Source organism: Prionailurus bengalensis, chromosome D1, assembly GCF_016509475.1.
Source record: "Prionailurus bengalensis isolate Pbe53 chromosome D1, Fcat_Pben_1.1_paternal_pri, whole genome shotgun sequence".
Lineage (NCBI taxonomy): Eukaryota > Metazoa > Chordata > Mammalia > Carnivora > Felidae > Prionailurus > Prionailurus bengalensis.
The window spans coordinates 5491823-5516524 of NC_057346.1; the positions used below are offsets into that span (position 1 = coordinate 5491823).

General features: G+C 37.6%; 1 protein-coding gene across 1 annotated transcript in view; it reads right to left on the minus strand.

Annotated features, from left to right (window-relative positions):
• Positions 1–24702, minus strand: part of GUCY1A2 (guanylate cyclase 1 soluble subunit alpha 2) — a 338257-nt gene that overhangs the window by 56532 nt on the left and 257023 nt on the right. Inside the window, exon 7 of the mRNA XM_043579224.1 lies at positions 920–1074. Within this exon, the coding sequence (XP_043435159.1) occupies positions 920–1074 (155 nt within the window). The remainder of the gene's footprint in view (positions 1–919; positions 1075–24702) is intronic.

Here is a 24702-nt window from a genome sequence, read left to right on the forward strand (position 1 = left end):
TATAGAATTGTCAAAGCAATATGTTACACATTTGAAACTGAAGTATATTAATTATACTTCAGTAAACAATAAATAATAAAATAAAGGAGACTCAATGGCCACTATTTCTACTCTACAGTTTTACAATACGATTTCCTAGTTATCCAAATCATGGCACTAAATTAGTTTGCACACAGATGCCTAGTGTAAATCCAAAGTCTAACATGTAGGAGATAGTCATGTGTTCTTACTCTAGAGAAGTCCACCCTATCAATGCATTTTTCAATAATTCAATAAATATTTATACAGTGATTATGTGCCAAAAATGTTTTGTAAGTTCTGGGAAGATAATGATGAGCTGAAGCAGAGATCATCCCTGTCCCTGTGGAGTTTAGTATCTAGTGGGTGAGGGGACATCTACCAGGCACAAAATACAGATACGTTCAGCTGTCAGCTGTATGTATCGAGTTAACAAATATGACCTTTAAGAATAAATAGAGTTTGCAGTTTCACTCTGTGCCCAGTATATATTTATCTTTAGAGAGTTTTTATCTTAATTATTCCAAAGAATAAATGTAGACAAAATGTCTTTTCTATCTCATTCCTTTGGCTTTTATAAATACTGAGGAACATTTTGGAAATGTGAAGACTTCTTGTGTGATGCAGCCACTTAACATTTGTTCTCTTGTCAGAAGGACAATGACTGTGGAAAATGACAAACCTGTGTTTCCTCTCAGCCAAGTCAGGCTCTTCATGCTTGCTCATGATGCAAATAAACGTTTGTGTCACAGTTGCTATCTTTCAGACTGGGTGCATCTATTCATATTACCTCAGAGAATGAAAGGATCAAACACAAAAAATACAGCGTCTCACAAATGACAGGATATCGGCTCAAGGCAATGTCAACGACAGGAGGAGGTGGAGGCCAGAGAATACTTACTGGTAAGTGGTAGGGCTGACGTTGATGCGCCGAGGGTGACTTCCTGATTCGAATTTGCTTGCCAGAGTGACATTATTTCCAAACAGGCAATATCGTGGCATTCTTACCCCAACAACTCCAGCGAGCACAGAACCTGAGTGGATGCCTATCCTCATCTAAAAGAAAAAGAAAGAAAAATGAAAAGGATATATTTATGTTTTTCTTCTGGTATGCAATTCTTTTAAGGAGGGGTACTACTGCTAATTATGTAAACCACTGAACTAGGATCTCCTCAAAGACAGAAAGTTGGTCTTGGTCATTTTTGTGAGCCTGGTATCTGGACCATTATGGTGGCAGTGAACATGAATACTATGGAATAAATAATAAATTACAGGAAAAAATTGTATTTAATTAGCTACAGAAATCTGGTTATACTAAAGGTCAGATCACTTTTCATTTGTACACATTTTCTAATACATAAAAAACTTATTATTTGACCTCCATTTACTCTCGCATACAACCTTATTTTTTCCTTCATAAATTAAGCACAATTATAAATTAAATATGTATATTTCTGTTTATTTTGTTTAAATGTTGGGTTGTCCTAGGAGAGAAGCATCCATATCTTTTTTCTTATTGCTGAATATTCAGTACTTAATATTATACCTAGAGCAAAGTAGGCCCTCAGTGGTAAGTAATAAATGTTGAATAAGTTGAAAATAAGTGATAAATGTTGAATAAGTTGAATAAGAGTGTCAAAACTCTTCAACATTGTATTAAAATGGAGTTATGGAGAATTTAACCCTTGCGCCAGTCAAGAAGTATCTATTGAAAATCCTGAAAAATAAATTAAGGGCTGTATATTTTACACTCTGTGAATCTGATAACTGTTAGTCTGTCCCATGCCTTGGAGGAGTCCTCAGTGTGAAGTCAATATAAACTTCAGTGTGATTACAGCAATGAAGTTGCATGTACATGGTCTACACCAAAATAGCTGAAGCTAATGTTGACCAAGTGGGGAATGGGATCCTTAGTCCCAGGGGAATGTGGAAGAGAGGGAAGCAATCTGACCCCTAGGAGCTACTATGTAAGTAAAGTGTCACTCCTTCACTACCATGTCTCCTTCTGTCCCTATACTTGTGAGGGCAAAAAGTCATTCTGAGACTAACCTTTGTCATAAAACTGGAGACTCCTGCATACATCAACTATTGATAAGACAGGCTGAAATCATTGTGATATAGCTGCATCTCTTAATAACCTCTTCATCTAATTTTTAAAAAGTGATTCTAACACTTATTTTGAAATCCAATACTAGTGAAAGATTATTTTTCTTTATTCTTTTTTATATTTATATATAAAGAATAACCTTATATTTATAAATAATAAAAATTTTCCCTATTAGTGTGAACATACACCAGTATATATATAAACAGACTAACAGAAGAGGAAGTCGAGGAAGACTTCCATGTATATACAGGTGATTGATACATAATAGAGTTGGCATTTCAAATTAGTGAAAAAAGACGGCATTTCCATTAGGATGCTACAGATCAACTGTGTCTTCATGTTGAAAAAAAATTCCAAGTAAAGATCTTAATTTAAAAGGCACAACTTTACAGCTTTAAAAATAATTGTTTTAATTAAGGTAAAGGTCAATGTGCAGTATAAGTAATACTCTAAAATACAGAAATCCTAAAAAAGTATAGATTTTTATTAGTCTCTCAGTAACAGTTCCCAGGTGAGTGGCCCAGACTGTCAGGAAGCTCTGTTTGGTCAGGGACAGGTCTTATCATTGTGTTCCTCCTCATGCATCATCATATATTCCTTGTTGGAAAACCTGAAGCTGAGTCAGGAGCACTCCCATGTTCCAAGTCATGATGGGGCAAGATAGATAGTGCAAGCTCAAAGGAAGGGTCATGATGTTGCCATTGGGTAGATCCGGACTTACATTTTCTATCAATTTCCTTCTGCCTAAAAGATTTCTTCAAATATGTTTTTAACTGTAGGTCCATGATGATGAATTCTTTCAGCTTTTGTATGTTTCGAAAGGTTTTCATTTTGTCTTCATATCCAGGTATTTTTGTTGAGTATGGAATTCTAGGTTGACAGCTTTTTCTTTCCTTTTAGTGCTTTAGTGATGTTGTTCCATCATCTCCTCCTGTATATTGTTTCCTATGAGAACACTGCTGTCGTGCTTATATTAACTCCTTCATATGTACTAGATCTCTTTCTGTCTTTTTCTAGTTTTGCAAAATTTATTTAAATAATTTTTTAATTAATAAACATATTTTTTTTTGAGAGAGAGACAGAGACTGCACAAGTTAGTGAGGGGCAGAAAGAGAGAATCCCACAATGTGCAGAATGAGAGGGAGAGAAAGGGACAGAGAGTGTAGAGCCCAAGCTCACCTGAAGCAGGGCTCAAGATCACCCAATGTAGGGCTCAAACTCATGAACTGTGAGATCATGACCTAAGCCAAAGTCAGGTGCATAACCAAGTAAGCCACCCAGGCACCCCCTGAAGAATTTAGTTATGATTTTCCTTGATGTTTTCTTCATGCTTCTTGTGTTTGGGATTTGTTGAGTTTCTTGAATCTGTGAGTTTGTAGTTTTCTTCATGTTAGGAAAAACTTCAGCTATTTCTTCTTCAGATATGTTTTCTATACACCCCTCTATCCCAGTAACTCCAATTATATGCATATTGGGATACTTGAAGTATTTCCAAGGAAGACAGATAATTTAATCATTTAAATTACTTTTTCTGTTTATTTTGGATAACTTCTATTATAACGTCTTCAGATTTATTAATCTCTTCCTTTGTAATGTCTAATCTTTTGCTAACCCCATCCACTGCATGTTTAATCTCAGACATTGTGATTTTCCTCTCTAGAAGTTCAATTTGGGATTTTTCTTTTTCAGGCATCAAATTAATTTTTGGACACATGGAATTTAGTTAAAATAACTATTTTAAAACTCTTGTCTGCTAATACTAACATATATTAGTCTATTTCAGTTTTGATTGGTCTTTTTCATCATTATGGGTAATATTTTTCAGCTTTGCTGCAAGCTAGTAATTTTTGGTTGAATGTTCAGTATCACAAATTTGACTTTGTTGAGTGGGGATATTTTTTAGATCCTTGAACATATTCTTGAGTTCTGTCTATGGATGTAGTCAAGTTCCTTGGAAACAATTCAGTCTTTTCAAGTCTTGCTTTTTAGGAATTGTTAGGCAAGTCTTGAGCAGTATTTCATGTAGGGCTAATTATTCTCCACTACTGAGGCAAGAACATCCAGAGTACTGTACCCAGTGCCCATGATTTATGAGGTTCTCAGGTCTTCCCGATGGGAACAGGCAATTTTTTCCAGGTCCTTTGTGAGGGCCAGGAACTTTTTCCTCTAGTCCTTCCAGGTGTTTTTCCCTGTTGAGCCAAGGGAATCTTCTCACATAGAAACAATAATCAATGTTGTGCAGAACATATAGGGAGCTCCTTGGAAGAATGCTGGTGGTCTTTGTGCAACTCTCTCCTTACTGGTTCCCTGTGACCTCCAGCTTCCTTGGTCTCCCCAGTTTGAGCTCCACCACTCTGACTGCAGGGATTTGTTCGATGCCTCCTGATTTGCTTCTCCTTGCACCACAGTCTGGATGTTCCCAAAGCAACATACCAGGGAAATCCTGTGTCTCATCTTATTTGTTTCCTATCTCTCAGGGATCACTGTTTTCTATTGCCTAGTGGCCAGTGTCATAAAAACTGTTCTATTGTACCTTTTCCTCCAGATTTTTAATTGTTTAAGGTAGAAGTATAAATCCAGTCTGTTATTCCATTTTAAGTGGAAGCAGAAATAGATAGTACTTTAAAAAAAATTGTCGACGTTTGTTCATTTCTGAGAGATAGAGACAGAGACAGAGACAGAGTATGAGTGGGGAAGGGCAGAGACAGAAGGAGACAGAATCTGAAGCAGGTTCCAGGCTATGAGTTGTCAGCACAGAGCCCAATGTGGGGCTCAAACTCACAGATGGCAAGACCATGACCTGAGCCAAAGTCAGACACTTAACCAACTGAGCCACCCAGGTGCCCCATACTTTTTTTTTTTTAAGAAACCTGTCTGAAAAATGTAAGCCTATTTTTTTCTTTTCCTTTTCTTTTCTTTTTTTTTTTTGAGAGAGACAGAGAGAGAGAGAGGTGCTCACACAAGTAGGGGAGGGGCAGAGGAAGAGGAAGAGAGAGAATCCCAAGCAGGCTCTGTGCTGTCAGCATGGAGTCTGACATGGGGCTCCATCTCACAACCATGAGATCTTGACCTGAACCAAAATCAAGAGTCAGATGCTTAACTAACTGAACTACCCTACCCAGGTGCCCCATAGGCCTGGTTCTGATGAGTGATTATCTATTTGGATTTAAAAAGGTGGAAGAAGAAGAAGAAGAAGAAGAAGAAGAAGAAGAAGAAGAAGAAGAAGGAGAAGAAGAAGAAGAAGAAGAAGAAGAAGAAGAAGAAGAAGAAGAAGAAGAAGAAGAAAGAAGAAGAAGAAAGAAGAAGAAAAAGAAAAAGAAAACTGCTGAATGGCAATAGTCCTTTTAAACAAGATAATTATAAAGCACCTTCTCTCAAGTTAGAAAGCATTTTGCAATATTATTATATTTCCTTGGGTTTGCTTTTATGAGGCCCATTTATATTAAATTACTTTGTGTAATGAAGGCTTGCCTAAAAAACATCTCAGATGCTAAGATCGTCAGTTTGGACCTGTGATCACTGTATTGATCTTTCTATTCAGGAGGCAAGATACATCTCACAGCCTCTTTACTCTGTGTGTTTTGTTTGAGAAAAAGACTCTGCACCCCCCACACACTACACAGAAGGCTTGTGTAGTTCCACTGCTGCCTCCTGTCAAAAGACCTGAGGGTTTTTTAAATGAAATTATCAGAATTAGAATTATTATAACCTAAAAAATGCTAGCAATAAAAACCCTGATATCCTTGGGCAGGGTGGATGGAGAAATGGTCATTTAAACAAACGATTATCTCTTAGAAGGCACAAAACATTGTGCACAAAATATCACCAAACATGCACAAAAATATCAGTAACCACACAAATAGCACAAATTTGCTGTCATTGTGTCTATCATACAATGAAACAAAACTCAGAGAATTATTTAATTTTGGAAGGAGATACTATTGAGAAATTATAAACTGAATCATCAGCCTCTCTTTTCTTCTCATTTCTTTTTTTTTAAGTTTATTTATTTATTTTGAGAGAGAAAGAGAGAAAGAATCCCAAGCAAGCTCTGTACTGTCAGCACTGAATCCTGATGTAGGGCTTGAACTCATGAAATCATGACCTGAGCCAAAGTCAGATGCTTAACCAACTGAGCCACTCAGGTGCCCATCTTCTGCATTTCTTTTGACAACTTACTGAGATTTCCCCAAAATTGGGAAGGGTAGCAAGAAGTGTTGCCCATGTAAAGAAGGGAATGATTGCCTCACTCAGAATATGTCAGGAACATCGAGCAGTTAGACAAAATAGATACATGCAAATCTCAATGATGAATTTAGATTCCTTTCAGCAAGATTTAACATCATTTAAATAATTTAACCACTCAGAAACATTGGCATCCATCTGCCCAGTATGGCCTCACTAAAGAAGGTCATTTTGCACTAAACCAGTGGTTGTTAACTAGGAACATTTGTGCCCTTCAGTGAACATCTGACAATGTCTTGAGACATTTTTTTATTTTCACAACTGGGATGGGGAGCTGCTTCTATTCTTTTCATCTATTCAGTTGAGCTAGAGATGCCTAGGACAGCCTCCTCACAACAGAGAATTTTCCAGTCCAAAGTAGCAATGGTGCAGAATATGAGAAATGGTGCAGAATCTGCCCTACACAGGCTCCTGGCACCCTATAGGTACTTAGTAGACCAGCACACACACGAAATAATAAATGCTTTAATCAGACCAAAGCCTTGATGCCTAACACTAGACTTCACTTTTTAGAGGACATTTATGAAAACAAATAGTGTTCGCCCTAGGGATTTATTGAAAAACACAGTAGCTTTTGGATCTACCCTGAGGTTAGGTTACCTGTTACCCAATCTCCGCTATCTACCTGAAATGTGTGAAATGCTGCAAAGCTCTGGGAAACATCAGAGTCCCCACTCCTCAAAAGATGCAGTTATTCTCCTAATACTTCACTGATTATTCATCTGCTGAGGCACATAAACAAGTGCATTTTAAGATAATATTTCTCCCACGGTGCCTAAAAATAGAAGGCTTATAGGGTTAGACCTCGGTTAGCCAAAACTGGTTTCACCAAGAAGGAATCTTTGGGTTGGGAGAGCAGCACGGATTCATTAGTTGAGTCCCTCATTTTACAAATAAACTCAAGTCCAGAGGAGCACAATGAAAAAGAGCAATTAGCCCACTGGGGGCGCTCGTGCAAGTTCCCTTCCCATACCTCATGGCGCCCGTCATGGTGCTTATGTGGCAAGGACCCCTTTATAGTTCAGTAAATAGATGGACTAATTCCCGAATGTCCGAATCAGACTGAAACCATGATTAACAGGAGTTAGGAGCTAGCAAGTTATGAAAATCAAATACCAATTTGTGTTGAAATAGTCCTGCTGGAGCAAGACAGAATTTCCAAATTAAAATAGGTCTATAGTAGGAAAAAGAAGAAAGACTTCCGTAGAAAGAGCCAGTTATCTGTGTAATCGTGTTTGCATTTAAGTATCATTCTGAGATTCATGTGGTTGAGATTTTAAGCTTTTAAAAATTGTTAATTGGGGCGCCTGGGTGGCTCAGTTGGTTAAGCATCTGACCGGCTCAGGTCATTATCTCGGGTTCAGGAGTTCAAGCACCGCCTGGGGCTCTGTGCTGACAGCTCAGAGCCTGGAGCCTGCTTCAGATTCTGTGTCTCACTCCCTCTCTGCCCCTCTCCCGCTCATGCTCTGTCTTTGTCTCTCTCTCAAAAATAAATAAATATTAAAAATTATTTAAAAAATAGTTAATTAACTGTTTCAATAGCCAGGAGACTAAAATCGTTACTCACATTGTTAGGAAACAGGGAAGAAAACAAGTACTTTATTCTTCTTCCAGTATTAGCATGCATTATAAGTTTCATCCAAAAAATATTTCTTTCACTAATAAAAGGAAATAAATTAAATTGATTTTCACATTTTTGTCTCATTATTTTATTAATAACCAATATTTTCCTGACAAGAAAATGTCACTTAATGTTTTAACTTCTAATTTTAAAAGCTCAAGATGCTTAGGCTGAATACAATCAACTCATATAACCTCTGTAGGTTTTTACAATTTCTCCTAATTTCTCCATGTGCAGGAAAGCAGGGAGAAATCATCTCTGTAGATACATGGCATTTTTCCTTCTACCAGGGGACTCAGCCTCCAACTGATGGTGTCAAAATGTCATAGTCGCAAGTAATATGCTTGGACAAATAGCACTTTGGGCAAAATGTCTCACTGCGTTTACTCTGAACATTACCGAAGTACCACTCATAGATAAATTTCAATTTACAGAAAATACTTGACAAAAAAAAAAAAAAAATGGTTCTCATTGCCGGTATGTTAACATATAATTTCAGACACAAGATATATGGTGACTTTTATAAAATAAAACGGTAACATTTTACATAATTGGTACTTTAGAGTTAGGGGAGAAAGTGAGTTGGTAATCTTGTTTATGGTGTTTTGGTGGGGAAGGACAGGACCTTAAAAAACATGATTAGGAGGACATGCCCTGGAATCCTACAAAAGGTACCGCTGGCAATGTTATCAGAGACTGCAGGGGAAAGGGAGGGCACTATGGTTCAGCTTCACTGTCACCTTCTCACAGGGTATTGATAACCATGTATGTGATTATTTAAATACATTCGCTGCTAATAAAAGACTTAAATATGACTGGATTTGTAGGAGTGTTATTACTAACGCCTCGAAGTAGAATCTGAAATTTACCTCTGTGCAGAAAAAAATGCTTTGTTTTTCAAAGGGAGAAACTGATTTAAGACAATTCATCTCCTTGAGTTAAATATGCATGCATTTGGGAATAACCAGCATATAATTTAGCAGTTGAAAAACACAGCATTTTGTGCTAGAAATACAGACACTGATAAATCATTAACATAGTGCTATGCTTTAAACACATATGGAACTGCTCATTATAATAAAGATTAATAACATAATTAAAAGATAAGTTTTTTTTTTAATTTAAGATGATTGATACTATTTTCTAAGAGCACTTGATTTTTCATTCTGATATGCAGAAAAGAGTAAGAAACCTTTATCTCAAGAAAGAGCCAATCTTTGGTTATCTAACCTGTGATGCTAAGGGAATACTTACTTTACAAATCACATTTATAACATTTATCAAATCATTCTACTAAATACATCTATATTGTTTAACTGCACAGACTGAAATTTCCTTCTAACTAATATCACAAAGGCACTCCTTGTTGATGGCTCATTTTTTAACAACAAAGTATGTTAATTGCTAAAACTTCAAAGCTCTTAGAAGTTTCTGTTTTGAGACTACCACTAAAAAATAATGCTACTGACTAATTCTCTCTCTGTTAACTAATGAAAATCATCTTCTGTCAAAATGCAGATCTTAACAACAGGTAATCTGGAATAAATTTCTAGTCTAAAAGAATCTTTACAATATTATGGATTCAAAAAATGATTTAATAAAAGCTTAAATATGTAGAAATGGCATAAAGGAATTTACAAAGAATTCTAATAGTAAGGAGTATGTATTCATCAATTTATAAGTTAATCCATCTAAAGTAAAAAATTTACATTCGTTTTTCTTTATATTTTTAATATTTTTATCTATTTATTTGTAACTTATTCTCTTTTTTTTTAATTTTTTTTTTCAACGTTTATTTATTTTTGGGACAGAGAGAGACAGAGCATGAACGGGGGAGGGGCAGAGAGAGAGGGAGTCACAGAATCGGAAACAGGCTCCAGGCTCTGAGCCATCAGCCCAGAGCCCGACGCGGGGCTCGAACTCACGGACCGCGAGATCCTGACCTGGCTGAAGTCGGACGCTTAACCGACTGCGCCACCCAGGCGCCCCTGTAACTTATTCTCAAGACCAAGCACCAAAGTCAACCAATAGAATAACTTTCCTTTCAATAGAAAAACCCTGAAGTTGAGCCCTTTTAACAATAATGCACAATTTCAAAGAACAGAAAATCCCTCAAAAGAAATGTACAATGCAAAATGTGAGAACTCCTTTGTCCTTTGCCCATTCCTTCCCCTTCAGCTTCCTTCCCTTCCTTTCCTTCTGAAGGTTATTATGTAACAATTCAATCTCAAACACTAACTAGTCATTGTGGAGGAAAGGAAGGACAGAAAGACTTTATTCACTTACTTCAAGGAACCTGAAATCTTACAAAATTAAGGAAAGATAGAAACCTTATTTCTTAAGAAAAAAATATACATGTGGTCAACAAATATCACTTTCAAGATTTTAGATAATAACATTACTACTTTACAATTTTACAAAAACTGAAAATAAAATTTGCAAATACAGGATTTTCCACTTAGATACTATTTAAAACAAATAAAGTTCCTCTAAGAGAAAATGGCATATATTATAATGATGTCCATGCTTACTGCTGATAACTAAATTTCTTCAGAGAAAATTGAGTTCATTTTACATCTCGAAAGAGTTCTATATCTCAGAAAACAATGCACTTGATAGATGTGTAAGTAAAAAAAAATTAATGAGTTTAATTATTAAACATTAATAATTACCCTCTTTCTTTTATAAGCCATTATTTTTTATTCTTTATAAGAATTGATAGCATGGACAAGTTTATCCCCCAAATGCAAGTAAAGTAACAAAATTAAATTCTTGAGTTAAAATGTAGAACTCTTGGCCACACATCAGAATCAAGGGGGGAGATTTAAAATTGCTGTTTTGGTTCTCACTTCCAGAGATTTTGATTTAATGAGTCTGGAATGAGACGTGGGACTTGTAACTCCCTCTAGAGTTTCTAACGTGCATCCAAAGTTGAGAACCACCAAGTGTAGAACATCATTTCAGTTTCTGCTGGAGCCAAGTCGTTTAAATAGCCCGGCCCTTTCCCAGCAAATGGTTTTAGCAGCGCTGTGTAAATACTTTCATATGCATTCACACATACATAATACCTTTCAGTTGTGAGAAGGAAACACAATATTCCCTCTTGCTCTTGGAAGACAACATTCCTGTATGTTGAAGACTTTTGAAAGCAATAAGAATATATGTTTAATTAAAATATTAGCAAATTGGGTAGAACTATGAATACTCCTCAGACTTCATACATTTCAGTTGGTTAGAGACAGAGGTTTCTTTGAGACCTCAGCACATCTGTTTTTGGGTGGGTGGCAACCCAGGCTCATATGTAGTGTTTTATAGAGTCTACATGGCTAGGACCAGTAGAACTGTCAAGAGAAACAAACTCATCTGGGAGTGTTGGTCATTAGAGCAAACCTAGGACAAGCATGGTGGCTGGGATGGAGAGTGCTGTAGGCTTATGGATGCTGAAAGCAATGTTGTCTCTGAAAGTTGTCATGGACCAGAATCTGACCCATCACTTACTTGCTCAATAATCCTGGGCAAATTACTTCTCCACATCGTGTCATCTATAATATAGAGATACTGTACCAGCTTCGGTGGTAGATACTAAGTGTTGACTCATATCCAGCATGAAACATTAGATTATTAACTTGTACTAGGAAAATATTTTTTTAATCTTCTCATAGTACAAGGGCTGGGGAATTTCCAGGTTCACAGACATTATTCCACAGATATAGAAACCTAATCCAAAGGGTAAATGGCCTAAAGAATGCAGCTAGTAAGGATGAGAGTCCAAATGCAGACATAATTCTTATGGTTTCTACTGAATTGGTCCTTCCATAACATTTTGGTATTTCTCTTTCTTAATTCTTTTTTTTTTTCATTACTAGAGATGAAAATGCACAATGATAATTTGTATTTCTACAAACCTCCACAAAATCTGCTTAGTTATATAGCATTATCAAAGGAATAAAACAAGGGAAATTATTTTCTGAAAAATTCTTAAAAACATTCTGGGAACTAATGCCTACAATAAAATTCAAATACAACAACCATCATCATAACTAAGCTAAGGAGACATGGCTATTAAATGCAATGTGCTATCCTTGATGGCATCTTGGAACAGAAAAAGGACAGTAGAGGAAAATTGAGGAAATCTGAATAAATTATAGATTTTAGTTAATAATAATGCATCCATGTGGGTTTATTAATTACAACAAAAGTGCCATACTACTGTTTGGAGAAAAGTGGATGTAGACTATTTGGGAACTCCTGGTGCCAACTTTGCAATTATTCTGAAAATCTAAAACTATTATAAAATAAACACTTTATTTTAAAATGTAAATCATCTGATCCTCCACCAATAAAAGGACACATTTTCAAAGTTTGTTTTTTTTTAATCTTTACAAGTGTTAATATATCCTAGTCATGTTGTGTTATTACTGTTGTTACCAACATTTATTCCATTTGGGCATTAGATGGCGCTCATGTTCATTTTACTGAGCCGGTTGACTTAATATCAGCAATAGATCTCTCAACTGGATATGTTTCTGGAAGATTTGGCCCAATACTAATTTTAAAGGTAAATTGTTTGAAAACAAAGTTAACCCCATAAAAAAGTTTAAATAATTACCTTAGGTTAGGAGGCAAAATTCAAACAATGAACAAAACCGGAAATTAAGAAATCATTAAGTAGTATTCATAAATCTCAAGGGCTCCAAAGGCAAACTTCAAGGCATCTACAGATCTCAAGATGTTCATATATGTTGGATCCATCATGTTTATCAGATTTTCAAAGGATCCATAGATACCCCAATATTTGAGAACCATTATTTTAATATACCTTTCAGTTTCAAACCATGTCCCTATCTTCAACATTTACCATTAAATTTTGCATTTAATACACAATTTTAAAAAGTTCAACTAAATAAACAAACTGATGAGAAGAATGAACGAAAGGAAATTCTATGCTGAGCCCAAATGTCACCCCTTCCCTTCCTCTAAATACTTACATTATATATTTTTACAACTCAAGTCATTGGACACTTATTTATCTATGTATCCCTCATCAATATTTGCAAACTAAGATTGAAAAGCACCTTTTAAACAAGGGATCTTGAATTGGTGGTTTTATACACAGTCCTGACACTGCTTATCATATTAGTCCTGTAACTGATAAAGGGACATCATCCCAGAACTTTATAAAATTGTAGCTTTCGATCATCCCAAATCTGGCTAAAAATTAGAAGAAACTAGTTAATGGCTGCAAAAAGAAAATAAAAACCTTAGCAACTGGGGCTAAAATTACAACTTAAACCTCAAAATTGCTCTTTTAGTGCTGCTTCAGTCCAGCTGTGATGTTTTTATTTTTGATGGCATTCTCTAGCACTAAATAAAAGGCTAATAGATTCTAGGGAATCAATGAGTCCATGGACTAGAAGTCATCTGATTTAACCAGGGCTCTGCTTTTAACCTGGGCTTTGAGAGAAAGCTCTGAAGTTTGAAATGAAAGGTTTTGTAATATTTATTTCTAATTAACACAACACTTGATGATGCCATCTAAGCAAGCAAAGGGAAAAAGAGTAGGAAACCTTTTTCTTCAAACAGGTAACATGATAAATGAAGAACGTATACAGAACAGTCATCAAAGACCAATTCTGTGTGTGTGTGTGTGTGTGTGTGTGTGTGTGACACACACACAATGTTAATTTTAAGGAATCTCTTCACGCAAAGAACTCCGAGAACAGTTCATGTGTACGGATTTGTTTTGACCCCATTTTCTGAGCACGTGAAATGTGGGATAAGAACTCAGTAGCTTCAACCACACCTTTCTTTTTTTTTTAATTTATAAAGGGATTTCTGATTCTTTGTGTTTACTAATGTGTGACTTTATAAGACTATTAAAATCTACACAGTTCTTTTGATATATTTTATTATGGGGCCAAGTCACCTATATATTCCCAAAACCACCACACTGCTTTACTGCCCTGGGCCTTTATTGTTGCTTTTTAGCTGATTTGACTCCCTTCCACCACTTGCCTGGAGGACATTTTCAGACACCCAGCTTGGCCATCATCAGTGCTCTGTACCCATGCATAAGCTGCTCTCTCTGCTCTCCCCAGTCCTTGACCTATCTGGATGGCCTCTCACCTTTCACACCACAGCTTATAAATCGTTTCTTCCATGTGGCCTTTCGTCAGAAATATAGGTGTCCCGGCATGAATTGTAGTCACTGCATTTCCCCTAACAGGCACTACGTTTTGTTCAATTGTTTTCATTATCTCCTCAGCGTGGTGCTAATCTCTGAAAAACAAGGGTAGCATATGTCTTGCTCACTGTTATATCTCAGCACCTACCAGAACATTCCTGCAGATAGTAGTGGCTCAATAAATACTGAAGTGAAATATGAATAAGTCATTTCTTTCAACACCTCAGAATATGACTATGCCTTTTGAATTAGATATCTGAAACGTGTTCTGTTTTCTTCAAATGTTCCTCTTCATACAAGAAATAACCTAAAATGCAGATGTAACTAAAGAGTAATTTGCCAGAAACTTGCCTAAGATACTCCTCCACGTGTTTTAATTTTACTCCTACCACCAAGTGAAAAACAACAAGATGAACAAACAGAAGAAACTGAGTCAGGTTAAGTGACTGTATGGGAGCAATGGCACCTGCCCAGTGGAACCAACTCTCTAAGGGTTACCTGTGAGGGCTCTAATCAGGAGCCAGGCACGTGGCAAAATGAAGCCTGTTCCCACTTTCTTATTGACACTAGCCACTAAAACATCGAGCTGTGATATCCATTTGGCATATGGAACAGAACACATATATCCTACAATTACCAAAATTATATCAAATACTTTAAATGTAAATAGGGAAGGGTATCATCAGAACAAAAATCAAGCCATGGCAGATTACCATTCTTTAGTATAAAGTAACACATTTTAATATGTAATTTGTTTCTGTCACAATATTAATAAAGAGTATATTCTCATAGAAAGGACTTAGAAGTGTTTCAGAGTACCTTGAACCAAACATCAGAAATGGTAAGATACCAATTTTTATTATGAACTTAAGGGTAGTCGGTAACAGACATATGCCTGTCTAATTAAGTGCTGGAATCTCCAGTGACTTTCCCAGTGACATTCCACAGTGGATTCCAGCTTCCTACACCAGATTGTTTCTGTCCCTTTTATATAGCCATGCATGGACTATGCATTACTTTTTTTGGGGGGGAGAAGAAAATAAAAGCAAATCTTACACAGTATCATTCCCCCTTTTTCCCCCAATAGGCAGGCAAGAACAGACTGTGGGTTTTAAGCATTTTAAGGACTTTTGATGTAACTAAGAAAGCTATCAAGAGGCTGAGACTCAGTCGTGTCTATCTTGTAAATAGGTGATTGATACGAATTTATTAGGTAAAAAAGCAAAACTTAAGTTGTACATTAGCAGATTATATTTTTGATCCAGAGTATTGACGTGGGCTACAGGATGGAAAATGACTTTAGACTTTTGGCTGAGGAACAAAGATGGCAGGTTAAAGGAGTTCTTACTGAAATATGAGTGGTAATGCTGATGGAGAGGAGGAGCCGTCTTAGAGATTTAGGTGGCAAATTGATGGGAATTGGTGACCAAATGCAGGTAAGGTTAAAAGAATTATGAGGATGTCCAAAACTCTGGATTAGTGTGTTAGGTGTCATGGATCGAAATAAAGGCTAAAGGAGAAAGAATACATTCCTTTGGGTGGGATGAACATTTGAATGGGAGTGTCAAATGTGAGTTAGATTTGAATGGGAAAAATCAGCTCTGAAGTGGTTCCACATGCCGTGTCTTTGGCAGACTGACCAGTGAAACATGGGGGAAGAAAGAAAAACAGCTGGGTGAATAATTTTGAGGAACAAAATATTTAAAATATTCATGATCAAAGTATAGCCAAGTCAACAGTCTGAAATTGTAGAGCAGACACACGTAGGAGTTGTAGATCAGGGCAAAACGGCAGGACAAAACCAAGAAGTAGGTGATGCATAAGGAGGCAAGTGAGGAAGCTTGAGGCAATGAAAAAAAGGGGACCTTAAACGTAAAGAAAACCCATCAGGACAAGAGTCAGTCCCTTAACAAAGCCTAAGTTCTGGAGAAAGAAGAAAGTAGGCAAAAAGGACATCCATGTTGCGGTAAGCAGAGACTCAGAGGCCCATCCTGACAATGGGAGACCCAATTTGAGAGATGTCCCGAGAGAGGCAGCCCATCTGGAGAGTTTCCCACTGAGAGTCCCCTGAACCTGACTCACAGAATCTGGCAAAGAGAATCCAGACACTGGAATTTTCCCACAACTGCAAGATGAGAAAATGTAATGAGGACATGAGCTTCTCAATTAGATGACTTTAGTCTCTCGATCTGGGAAGGAAACCACAGACACTCTTAATTTCTTAAGCCTCAGAAGAATTTTCAATCTCCTAAACACAGCACTAAGGTCGCATTTTTTAATTGCTCCTTTGCCCCCGTCATTTAGAAAGAATTCAACAGAAGAAAAATACTGTAACCCTTCTGAAAAAAGAAAATCACAGATCTCTTAAAAAGGAAAACAACGCACGTTCAGAAACTAGACTTAGTTTTGTTTAGTAACTGAAATCACTTAGAAATATTTAACTGGCTTCTCTTCTCTCCTTTCCTGTTGTTCCCACCTTAGCTGGGGCTGTCACTCTCTTACCGAGTACCACCCTGATGTGCCAACTTGTCTACCTGTGTCTAGCTTGGTTCCTCTTCAATCTTCCAATACATAGTTGCCAGGTGGTGCTTTCTAAAATGTTCTAGGACATTCTTCTGAAAAAGTTTCTCCCCAACTAAAATCTCTCAATGGTTCCTGACTTCCTCCTGAATAATATCCAGACCCTTTTGCAAGGAATTCATATTTTTCAATGGCCTGGCTCCTTGCCAATGGCCCTGCTTCATCAGACACTCCTTATAATTTCTCCTCTTAAAACACCATGTGCCTTCTCATTTTCTAAATGCAAAGAATAATCTCACACTTCTGCGCTTTGGATATGCTATTTCTTCTGCTTGTACTGTCCTCCTACTTTAATTACCTGAGAAATTCCTACTCAATCTATTAATCTTCAACACTCATCTCACATTCCCTCTTAATAAAGACTTTCCTGCTTTCTTGACCTCCCTCTTCCCACCCTTCACCAGCCATAGTCTATCATCCCATCCCCTCTGCTATCTTGGTTTCTTGTACACTCCTCTACTTTAGCATGCATAAATAATAGTAGACTCTTAAAATCTTACTGAAGAGATGAAGAGGTCATTTCTTTGGCAATCCAGACTAATCTTCGGAAATCCCTAAATTCACAAAGCCAGAGCATCATAAATTTCTCCCAAAAACGTTTCTTAAGGAGGCAGAACATATGTGGATATGAATGTGCAGATGATGAAAAACAGTCTTAGCTCACTGACTAGCTCCCTGCCCAACTCCTATCTCATGGACAATTTAAATATATGTCTAAGTGAAATTACTATTTACGGTGTATAACTACTCTGTACTTACTAGCGAACTATTCAAACTAAGAATGTAAATTGTATAAATACTAAGGATCAATATTATAGCACTTACTTGTTTAAACATTTGCCACTCCATCTCAATCTACATTCTATGAAAGGACAGACCATGTCTATTTATTTTTGTGTAAGAAATAGTAAATGTTCAATAAATTTTAAATGAATAAATGAACCACATACCTGAAATTGCAATGTTTAAAAAAAATCACAGAATGCTCATTCCCTGCTTCCCTGGTTTTGAGAAGAATGCAACCACATCTTCCTGTTTATAAAAAGTAATATTGCTAGAAGAAAAGATTTACTTCATTCAGTACTGATTTATTTCAGTACATATTCATTCACCAACCAAATGTTTGTTGAGCTCTTACTATACGCTTCACACTGTTCTATGTATTGAAGATACAGGAATAAATACAATAAGACGAGGTCTCTGCTTTTATGACATCTGTATTTGAATGGAAATACAATAAGCAAATAAATGAAAATCTCCATACTACCACAAATTCATATTTTTAAAAATGACTCTGTTCTTTAAGTTTTTTTTAGTGTTTGTTTATTTTGGGGAGAGATAGAGACAGACAGAGTGCAAGCAGGAGAGAGGGAGACACAAAATCCGAAGCAGGCTCCAGGCTCTGAGCTGTCAGCACAGAGCCCAACACAGGGCTTGAACTCATGAACGGTGAAATCATGACCTAAGCTGAAGTGGGATGCTTAACCGACTGAGCCACCCAAGCGCCCAACCTCTGTTCTTTTCAATACCTGGTAAAAAGATATGGGAGCTGAAGTTAGGAGGAAAGAATTGGTGGGGTCTGTTGTCTTCTGTTGCCACTACACAATGCAAACTCTGAGCTTTGCAATTTCAGATTTTGGCTATCTTTCAAATCCTTGTAGTGTTCCTATTTGTATAAATAGCATTGCCAACTGACTGACTAAAATAATTTTTCATTTCTCTGGGCTGGGTGTGTGACTTTGCAAACAAGCAACTTTGCCAGGAAACTGAGTGGTAAAAAAGTCTTACTTTTGTCATAGGGAGAGACTTAGCTGAGAAAACCAAAGGGGGCAAAAATACGCAGTCTTGTAGTGGTAACTGCCCTTTAGAAATTCAGTATAATTTAAGTAGAGACCATTTTCTACAATGACACAACTCAGCCAATCATTGTAAAATCAGCAGGGGGAAAAATGACTCCTTCAATGATGAACTAGCTCTTTTTGTAAATTTGGAGGAAATCATACCTGTCAGAATCACAACAATTAATTAAGGCAGGGTTTGGAAGATTGAAAACATCTTGATGGCTTCTCACAACTATTCTGTCCTTTGGAATAAGCTTCCTTCCACATTTCTCCAATATCCAGCTTAAGGAACCCTTCTCCCTCATGCCAATTAGTACCACTGTGCTCTATATATTTCAACTAGTTCATTGATGACATTGTACTCTAATTATTTTTATAAGCCTGCTTTCTATTCTAGATAATAATCTTGTTCCCATGTACATCTTTAATCCCCAGAAGTCATCTTTCTGGAATGGATGGAATGAATGAATAATTATAGTTTATTTTCTGCAATGGCTTCACCAAGCATATTATTCTATAGTGATAAGGAAGAAAAGTCACTCCTTCAATGGCTAAGCAACTTCCTTTAATTAAAATGATATATTTTTATATTCACATTCTTCAACTTTACATACGCACAGTTAGCTTCAAAAGACTCTTATCCACCTTTGCTGAATTTGTTCATGATGACAAAATGGATTACTTAATGAATCTTTAACCTAAAAATGTTAAATATCAAATATTATAACTGCCTTTCCATACTGCCAACAACTTATTTAGGCAAGAATGATGATGAAGCACTTCCTTAAAAGGCAAAAGACATGTTATCCCAAACAATGAAATGTTTAATGGGATTAGAGTTAGTGAAAAACTAATATTGGGAGAGGAAAATTCTTTAGGCTCTGACTTAAGGATGGGCAGTTTTTCTCTTACAGAAAGTAAGAGACAGTGTACTCATTTGTGAACAAGGCCAATGGATACAGAAATCATTTCTTAACCAAAGCTAAATAAGTAGGAAGCCCAAGATAGGGTAAAAAGAGAGTAGAAAACACAGACTAGATTTGATAAAAAACAATATCCTTACGCTACGTCATTTATCTGCTATAAAATTAAGTGTAGAAATGTAGTCCCTGAGAAAAAAATAAGGTAGTAATGGAAAATTCAGAATTGGAATAGTCACAGATGGCTATAATCTAAGATTATTTGTTACATTTTAGCACTGAAATGCTTTCTGAAATACTTATTTTCGAACAAAGTAACTTATAGGCCACTGAACATTTTTCCGGTCAAGTTGCCAAAGGAACTTATTTTTCTAAATCAGTGCTTGTTAAACTGCTGGTTCCAATCTTTGAGTGAGTTGTAAGGATAAGAGTTGTTTTATTATTCTTGTTTTTTTAATTATGTGTACCTTATATACACACATGAACATATATGTGTGCTGTGGCTCAGGGCGTAAAATGTATTTATTATGAGTTACAGTCAGACCATTTCAAAGCTGTCATTTTAAAGACCTAAACAATGTTTAATGGAAATGTCTGAATTGCCTCAGTAAAGATTAACTCAAGATATAAATGAAGTAAATGAATGCCTATAATACGTCGGTGGAGGACCCTAAGCACTCACTATTTCCTCAGTAAGTTAATTTCCCGACATTGGTCAAGGTGCCTTTCTCTCTCCACCTCACCTTAAAGCCCCACCATTAGCGCCCCCTGGAGTTTTACTGAAATACAACTGACAGAACACTGCAAGTTTAAGACGTATGACACCTTGATTTGATTTACAACCACAGTATTAACTACCATCTCTCTCCCCCTGAGACATCGTTGCCATTTATTTTCTGTGCTAAGAACATTGAAGACCCACTCTGTTAGCAACAACTCAAGTATGTGATGCAGGACAGTTAGCTGTAACCCCCATGCTGTGCATTAGATCCCCAAATTCACCAGTCTTACGACTGAAAGTTTATACCCTTTGAACTGTAGCTTATCCTTTAAGACTAAAAAAAGGGGGTGGGGCACCTGGGTGACTCAGTCGGTTGGACGTCCGACTTCAGCTCAGGTCATGATCTCGCAGCCCATGGGTTCGAGCCCTGGATCAGGCTCTGTGCTGACAGCTCAGAGCCTGCAGCCTGCTTCGGATTCTGTCTCTCCCTCTCTCTCTGCCCCTCCCCTGCTCATGCTCTGTCTCTGTCTCTCAAAGATAAACAAACATTAAAAAGTTTTTCAAAAAAGACTGAAAAAAGAAATCTGCTTCAAGATCATTTCTTAATGGTTTTTATTAAAATGAGATGATCTTTAAAGTCTAGTTTTAGTTATTTAACAGCCAGAAGCCGCAGAAAGACTGGCTCTGAGGGAATAAGATGCTGAGCACAAATACTATGTTTTCCTAATGAGAGAGAGACGAGTAGTGGCAGACCAGCCCGGGGCACTCACTGTAGAAGAAGGGGAGCTGGGGCAGGGAACCCGGACTCCCCAACAGCCGGAAGCGAAGAGTGCAGATACTGGGCCAGGAGGAGGAGCGACCTCGGGATGCCCTAACCTGAGTAGCAGAGGACATCAGGAAGTATCTCTTAGAAACACCGTGACTCTTTTCCTGAGGATGCATTCACCAACGCCTCCCACAGGATTATTCCTCCAGCTCCTGGGGACTGAAGCACGTGGCTACATGTACACTCTAGACTGTAACTGGTCAGTCACAGGGTATGACTGTGGGTGTGAACAGATCCCAGTATATGAATCTCCCTCCACCCCATGTCCTCCACGCAAATAAATCTGAGTTCCCTTCTTTTATCTGTAAAACGAGAAAAAGGAGGATAACTAATATTTTGGAATGCTTTTCCAATGTGCTTTTTAACTAACCACCTTCTGAAGAACACAAAGCAAGCCTATTATTATTGCCAGAGAAAACCCAGAGCTGCCATGACCCACAGAAGTTCACAAATCCAGCAATTACTGAAGAACTAAAGCCCTGAGTCTGCACTCCAAATCCTTTGCCCTTTGTACCGACTGTTTTGCCATTTCAGAAAGAACAAAAGGAACCAAAATCAAAGATATATTTTCCTTACTCCCTGGCTTTGCCCTTGGCCTGCCACGGTGTTTGGTCACATTAAGAATATCTGGTAAATCTGAGATGATTCGGGGCTTCATGTGTTCATTTATATTCTCTTTCACAATAGGTTGAAAAATACTGCATTTCATAAACTCTAAGACTCCATAAATTGTAAGATCCATGATTATTTTATGTACCACCAAGAAAGTAAACAAATACATAAGCAGTTAAACCATAACATGTGCTTTCACATCTCTTTGAATTTTCTTTGACAAATACTGAAATATTTCTTTAGACTTATTCAGAGATAAATTTTTTACCACATTCACTCTGGGAACCCATAAAAGCCAGTATGAGTGAAATAATTTGGTGAAGCAATTCCTAACAGTTCCTCGTGTCCAAACTCTAACTCTTATGAACCATTTTTCAAACTCCCATTACTGTCGTCCATGGCTTTCCACCTACACCATCCTCTGTGACCACAGGGTCATGATTCAACACGTCTGAATGATGAAACGTCTTGATTTCACCAAACTATGAACAAAGGAATGTTGCAAACAATCACTATGTCTCATAGTCTTTCTTCAAATAATCTTTAGAGGTTTTGTGGATTGAAATATCTAGGGTTGCATTTGTGTACACAAGCCACCAGAAGTAACGAGTCTCCAGATGCACAGTCAGGAACAACTACTTCAGTCTGGCTGACTTTGTAATGACCCAGCCCCTGGGTTCAGTGACATTAAATGGGGTGGGAGTGGGGGAAACTATGTGTTTTAAAGTTCTTTAAATAAAGTATGTTTTCCTTGAATTGTCTTTTAATTTTCGCTTTAAAAATAATAGGTCACAGGGGTGCCTGGGTGGCTCAGTCGGTTAAGCATCCGATTCTTGATTCAGCTCAGGTCACGATCTTGCGGTTTGCGAGGTGGAGCCCCATGTCAGGCTCCACGCTGTCAATTCAGAGCCTGCTTGGAATTCTCTCTCCCCCTCTGTATTTGCCCCTCCCCTGTTCACACTCTCGCGCTCTCGCTCTCTCTCAAAATAAATAAACTTAAAAAAATTTATGAACAGATTTAGATAAGACACTTAACCGCCCAATTCCTTCCAGGGAGTCAGACAAAATAAGACAGATATTCAGAATCAGTTAACCAAGAATGGCCAAACATAATAGCTGACACTTATTGAATACTACAAGGTACCGGATGCTGTGTTTCATGTTGTCTCTAATTCTTACTAGCCTGCATGGAAGTCTTTGTTATACATTTTACAGACCAGGAAACTGAAACTCACGGAGATTAAGCAGCTAGCCCACAGTGAAGAGGCAGTGTCTGCCAGAGCCTTAATTACAACCCTCGAAAGATCCTTCACCACCTCGTGTATAACCCCCACTTCTCTCTACTCTCCTTATGGGCTTATCTCCATGTACAAAACATTCCTTTTGGAAACTGTTCCCACCCGCACTTCCTTCATTCGGTTCTCCATTTGTTTTGTTCACTCTCCTCACTCCTGAATACTTTGTGGTGAACAATAAGATGTCCTGATTCTCACTAGACACACCCCCAGGAATCCTCCTCTTCCCTTCCCATTCCCCTTTGGGGTTTCTCACAGGTGTCAGGTGGCTACATCTTGCTTTCCTCCCTCAGGAGCCACAACCTGAGGCCAGCCCCACATGGTCCCCCACCAATCTGATAGTCCCAGAGGGGCACTGCCTCCCCATCCTCACTGACGGGGCTCGTCCTTGCCAGAGGAAGGCAGGGCAGGGGACACACGTGCTGCCGAGTGCCACTGGTAAGGCCTTGAAATACTTTCCTGACAGGTGTTTAGCTTCTAGGGTGATGTGATTAAATAACATCTGAGGAGATGGCGTCGGCAACCTCTTTCTTGTCACCAAAACTTTACCAGTGTGGTTTTCTCTACTGAACTGCTAATGTCCTCCTCTTCTGAGGATGGTCCAATATCACTTCTCCTGTGGACCCCTCCTCAGGTGCTCATCAGAAATGATGACTCACTCTCCTCTTCACACCCTTCTAAGGGTCTTACCATCTTATGATATCATAGTTCCTCTCACGTCTAGTTGCGGGAAGCATGACTTCTTTAGGGCCATTTATTGCCATGCCATGCAACAGGAATACAATGCAGGCCACATATGAAATACAGAATTTTCTAGTAATCATAATAAAAATAAGACACGGTTCATCACATATTTTACTTACCCTAATATATCCAAAATTTAACAATTTCAAGGTGTAATCAAACTGAAAATTAAGATTTTTATATCCATTCATTTTATAGGAAGTATTTGAAATCTAGTATTTTTCTTTTCCATCACATCTCAGTTCAGACTAGCTATGTGTAAAGTGCCCACAGGCCACTGTGGCTCAGGACCAGAATACTGGACATGGCAGCTGCAGACCTACCTACTGAAGCTTGAAGAGGAGGAAACAGATGTCATATTTTTACCAAATGAAAAGGGCCGTGCGATGAAACAATCAGCAAGGTGTGCTGGCATTGTGACTCATGGGAGAAGGGATAAGGAAAAACAGAAAGTAATCATAGAAACTAAGCTTTCAACAATGAGATCTAGTGTTTCATTAGTAGAAACAGAGAAATTACTGGAAATAGGAGGATTTGGGGATCAAAATAAAAAGTGGAAAGTTTTGTACCATTGGCTAATTATTCTGAAGGGAAGAAATGTAATGCTTTTAAGCAAAAATGTGGTATCCCTTCCAGCACCACCCACATACAGGCATTGAGAGAAAATTTTACTACGGTAATGACAACAAATGCACATGACCTCTCATTGTGCAAATACCAGCAATTAGAGCAAACATGATGGATTTTACCATTAAATGAAATGTCACAAGTGCACTGAATCCTTTTAGTTCTTAATCTAGATAGGCGCTTCATGAATTTGACTAGCATTCATTTCTATATAGTGCATATGGCTAAACAGACAAGGCTGAATACAGTTATGACCTTTGACTATGTAAGAAGCCTGCTCATGTTTCATTCCTCAGGCTAACAGATTTATTATTTGATAAGAAGAAATTACCCCACTACATCTGCTTAGTCTTACTTACTT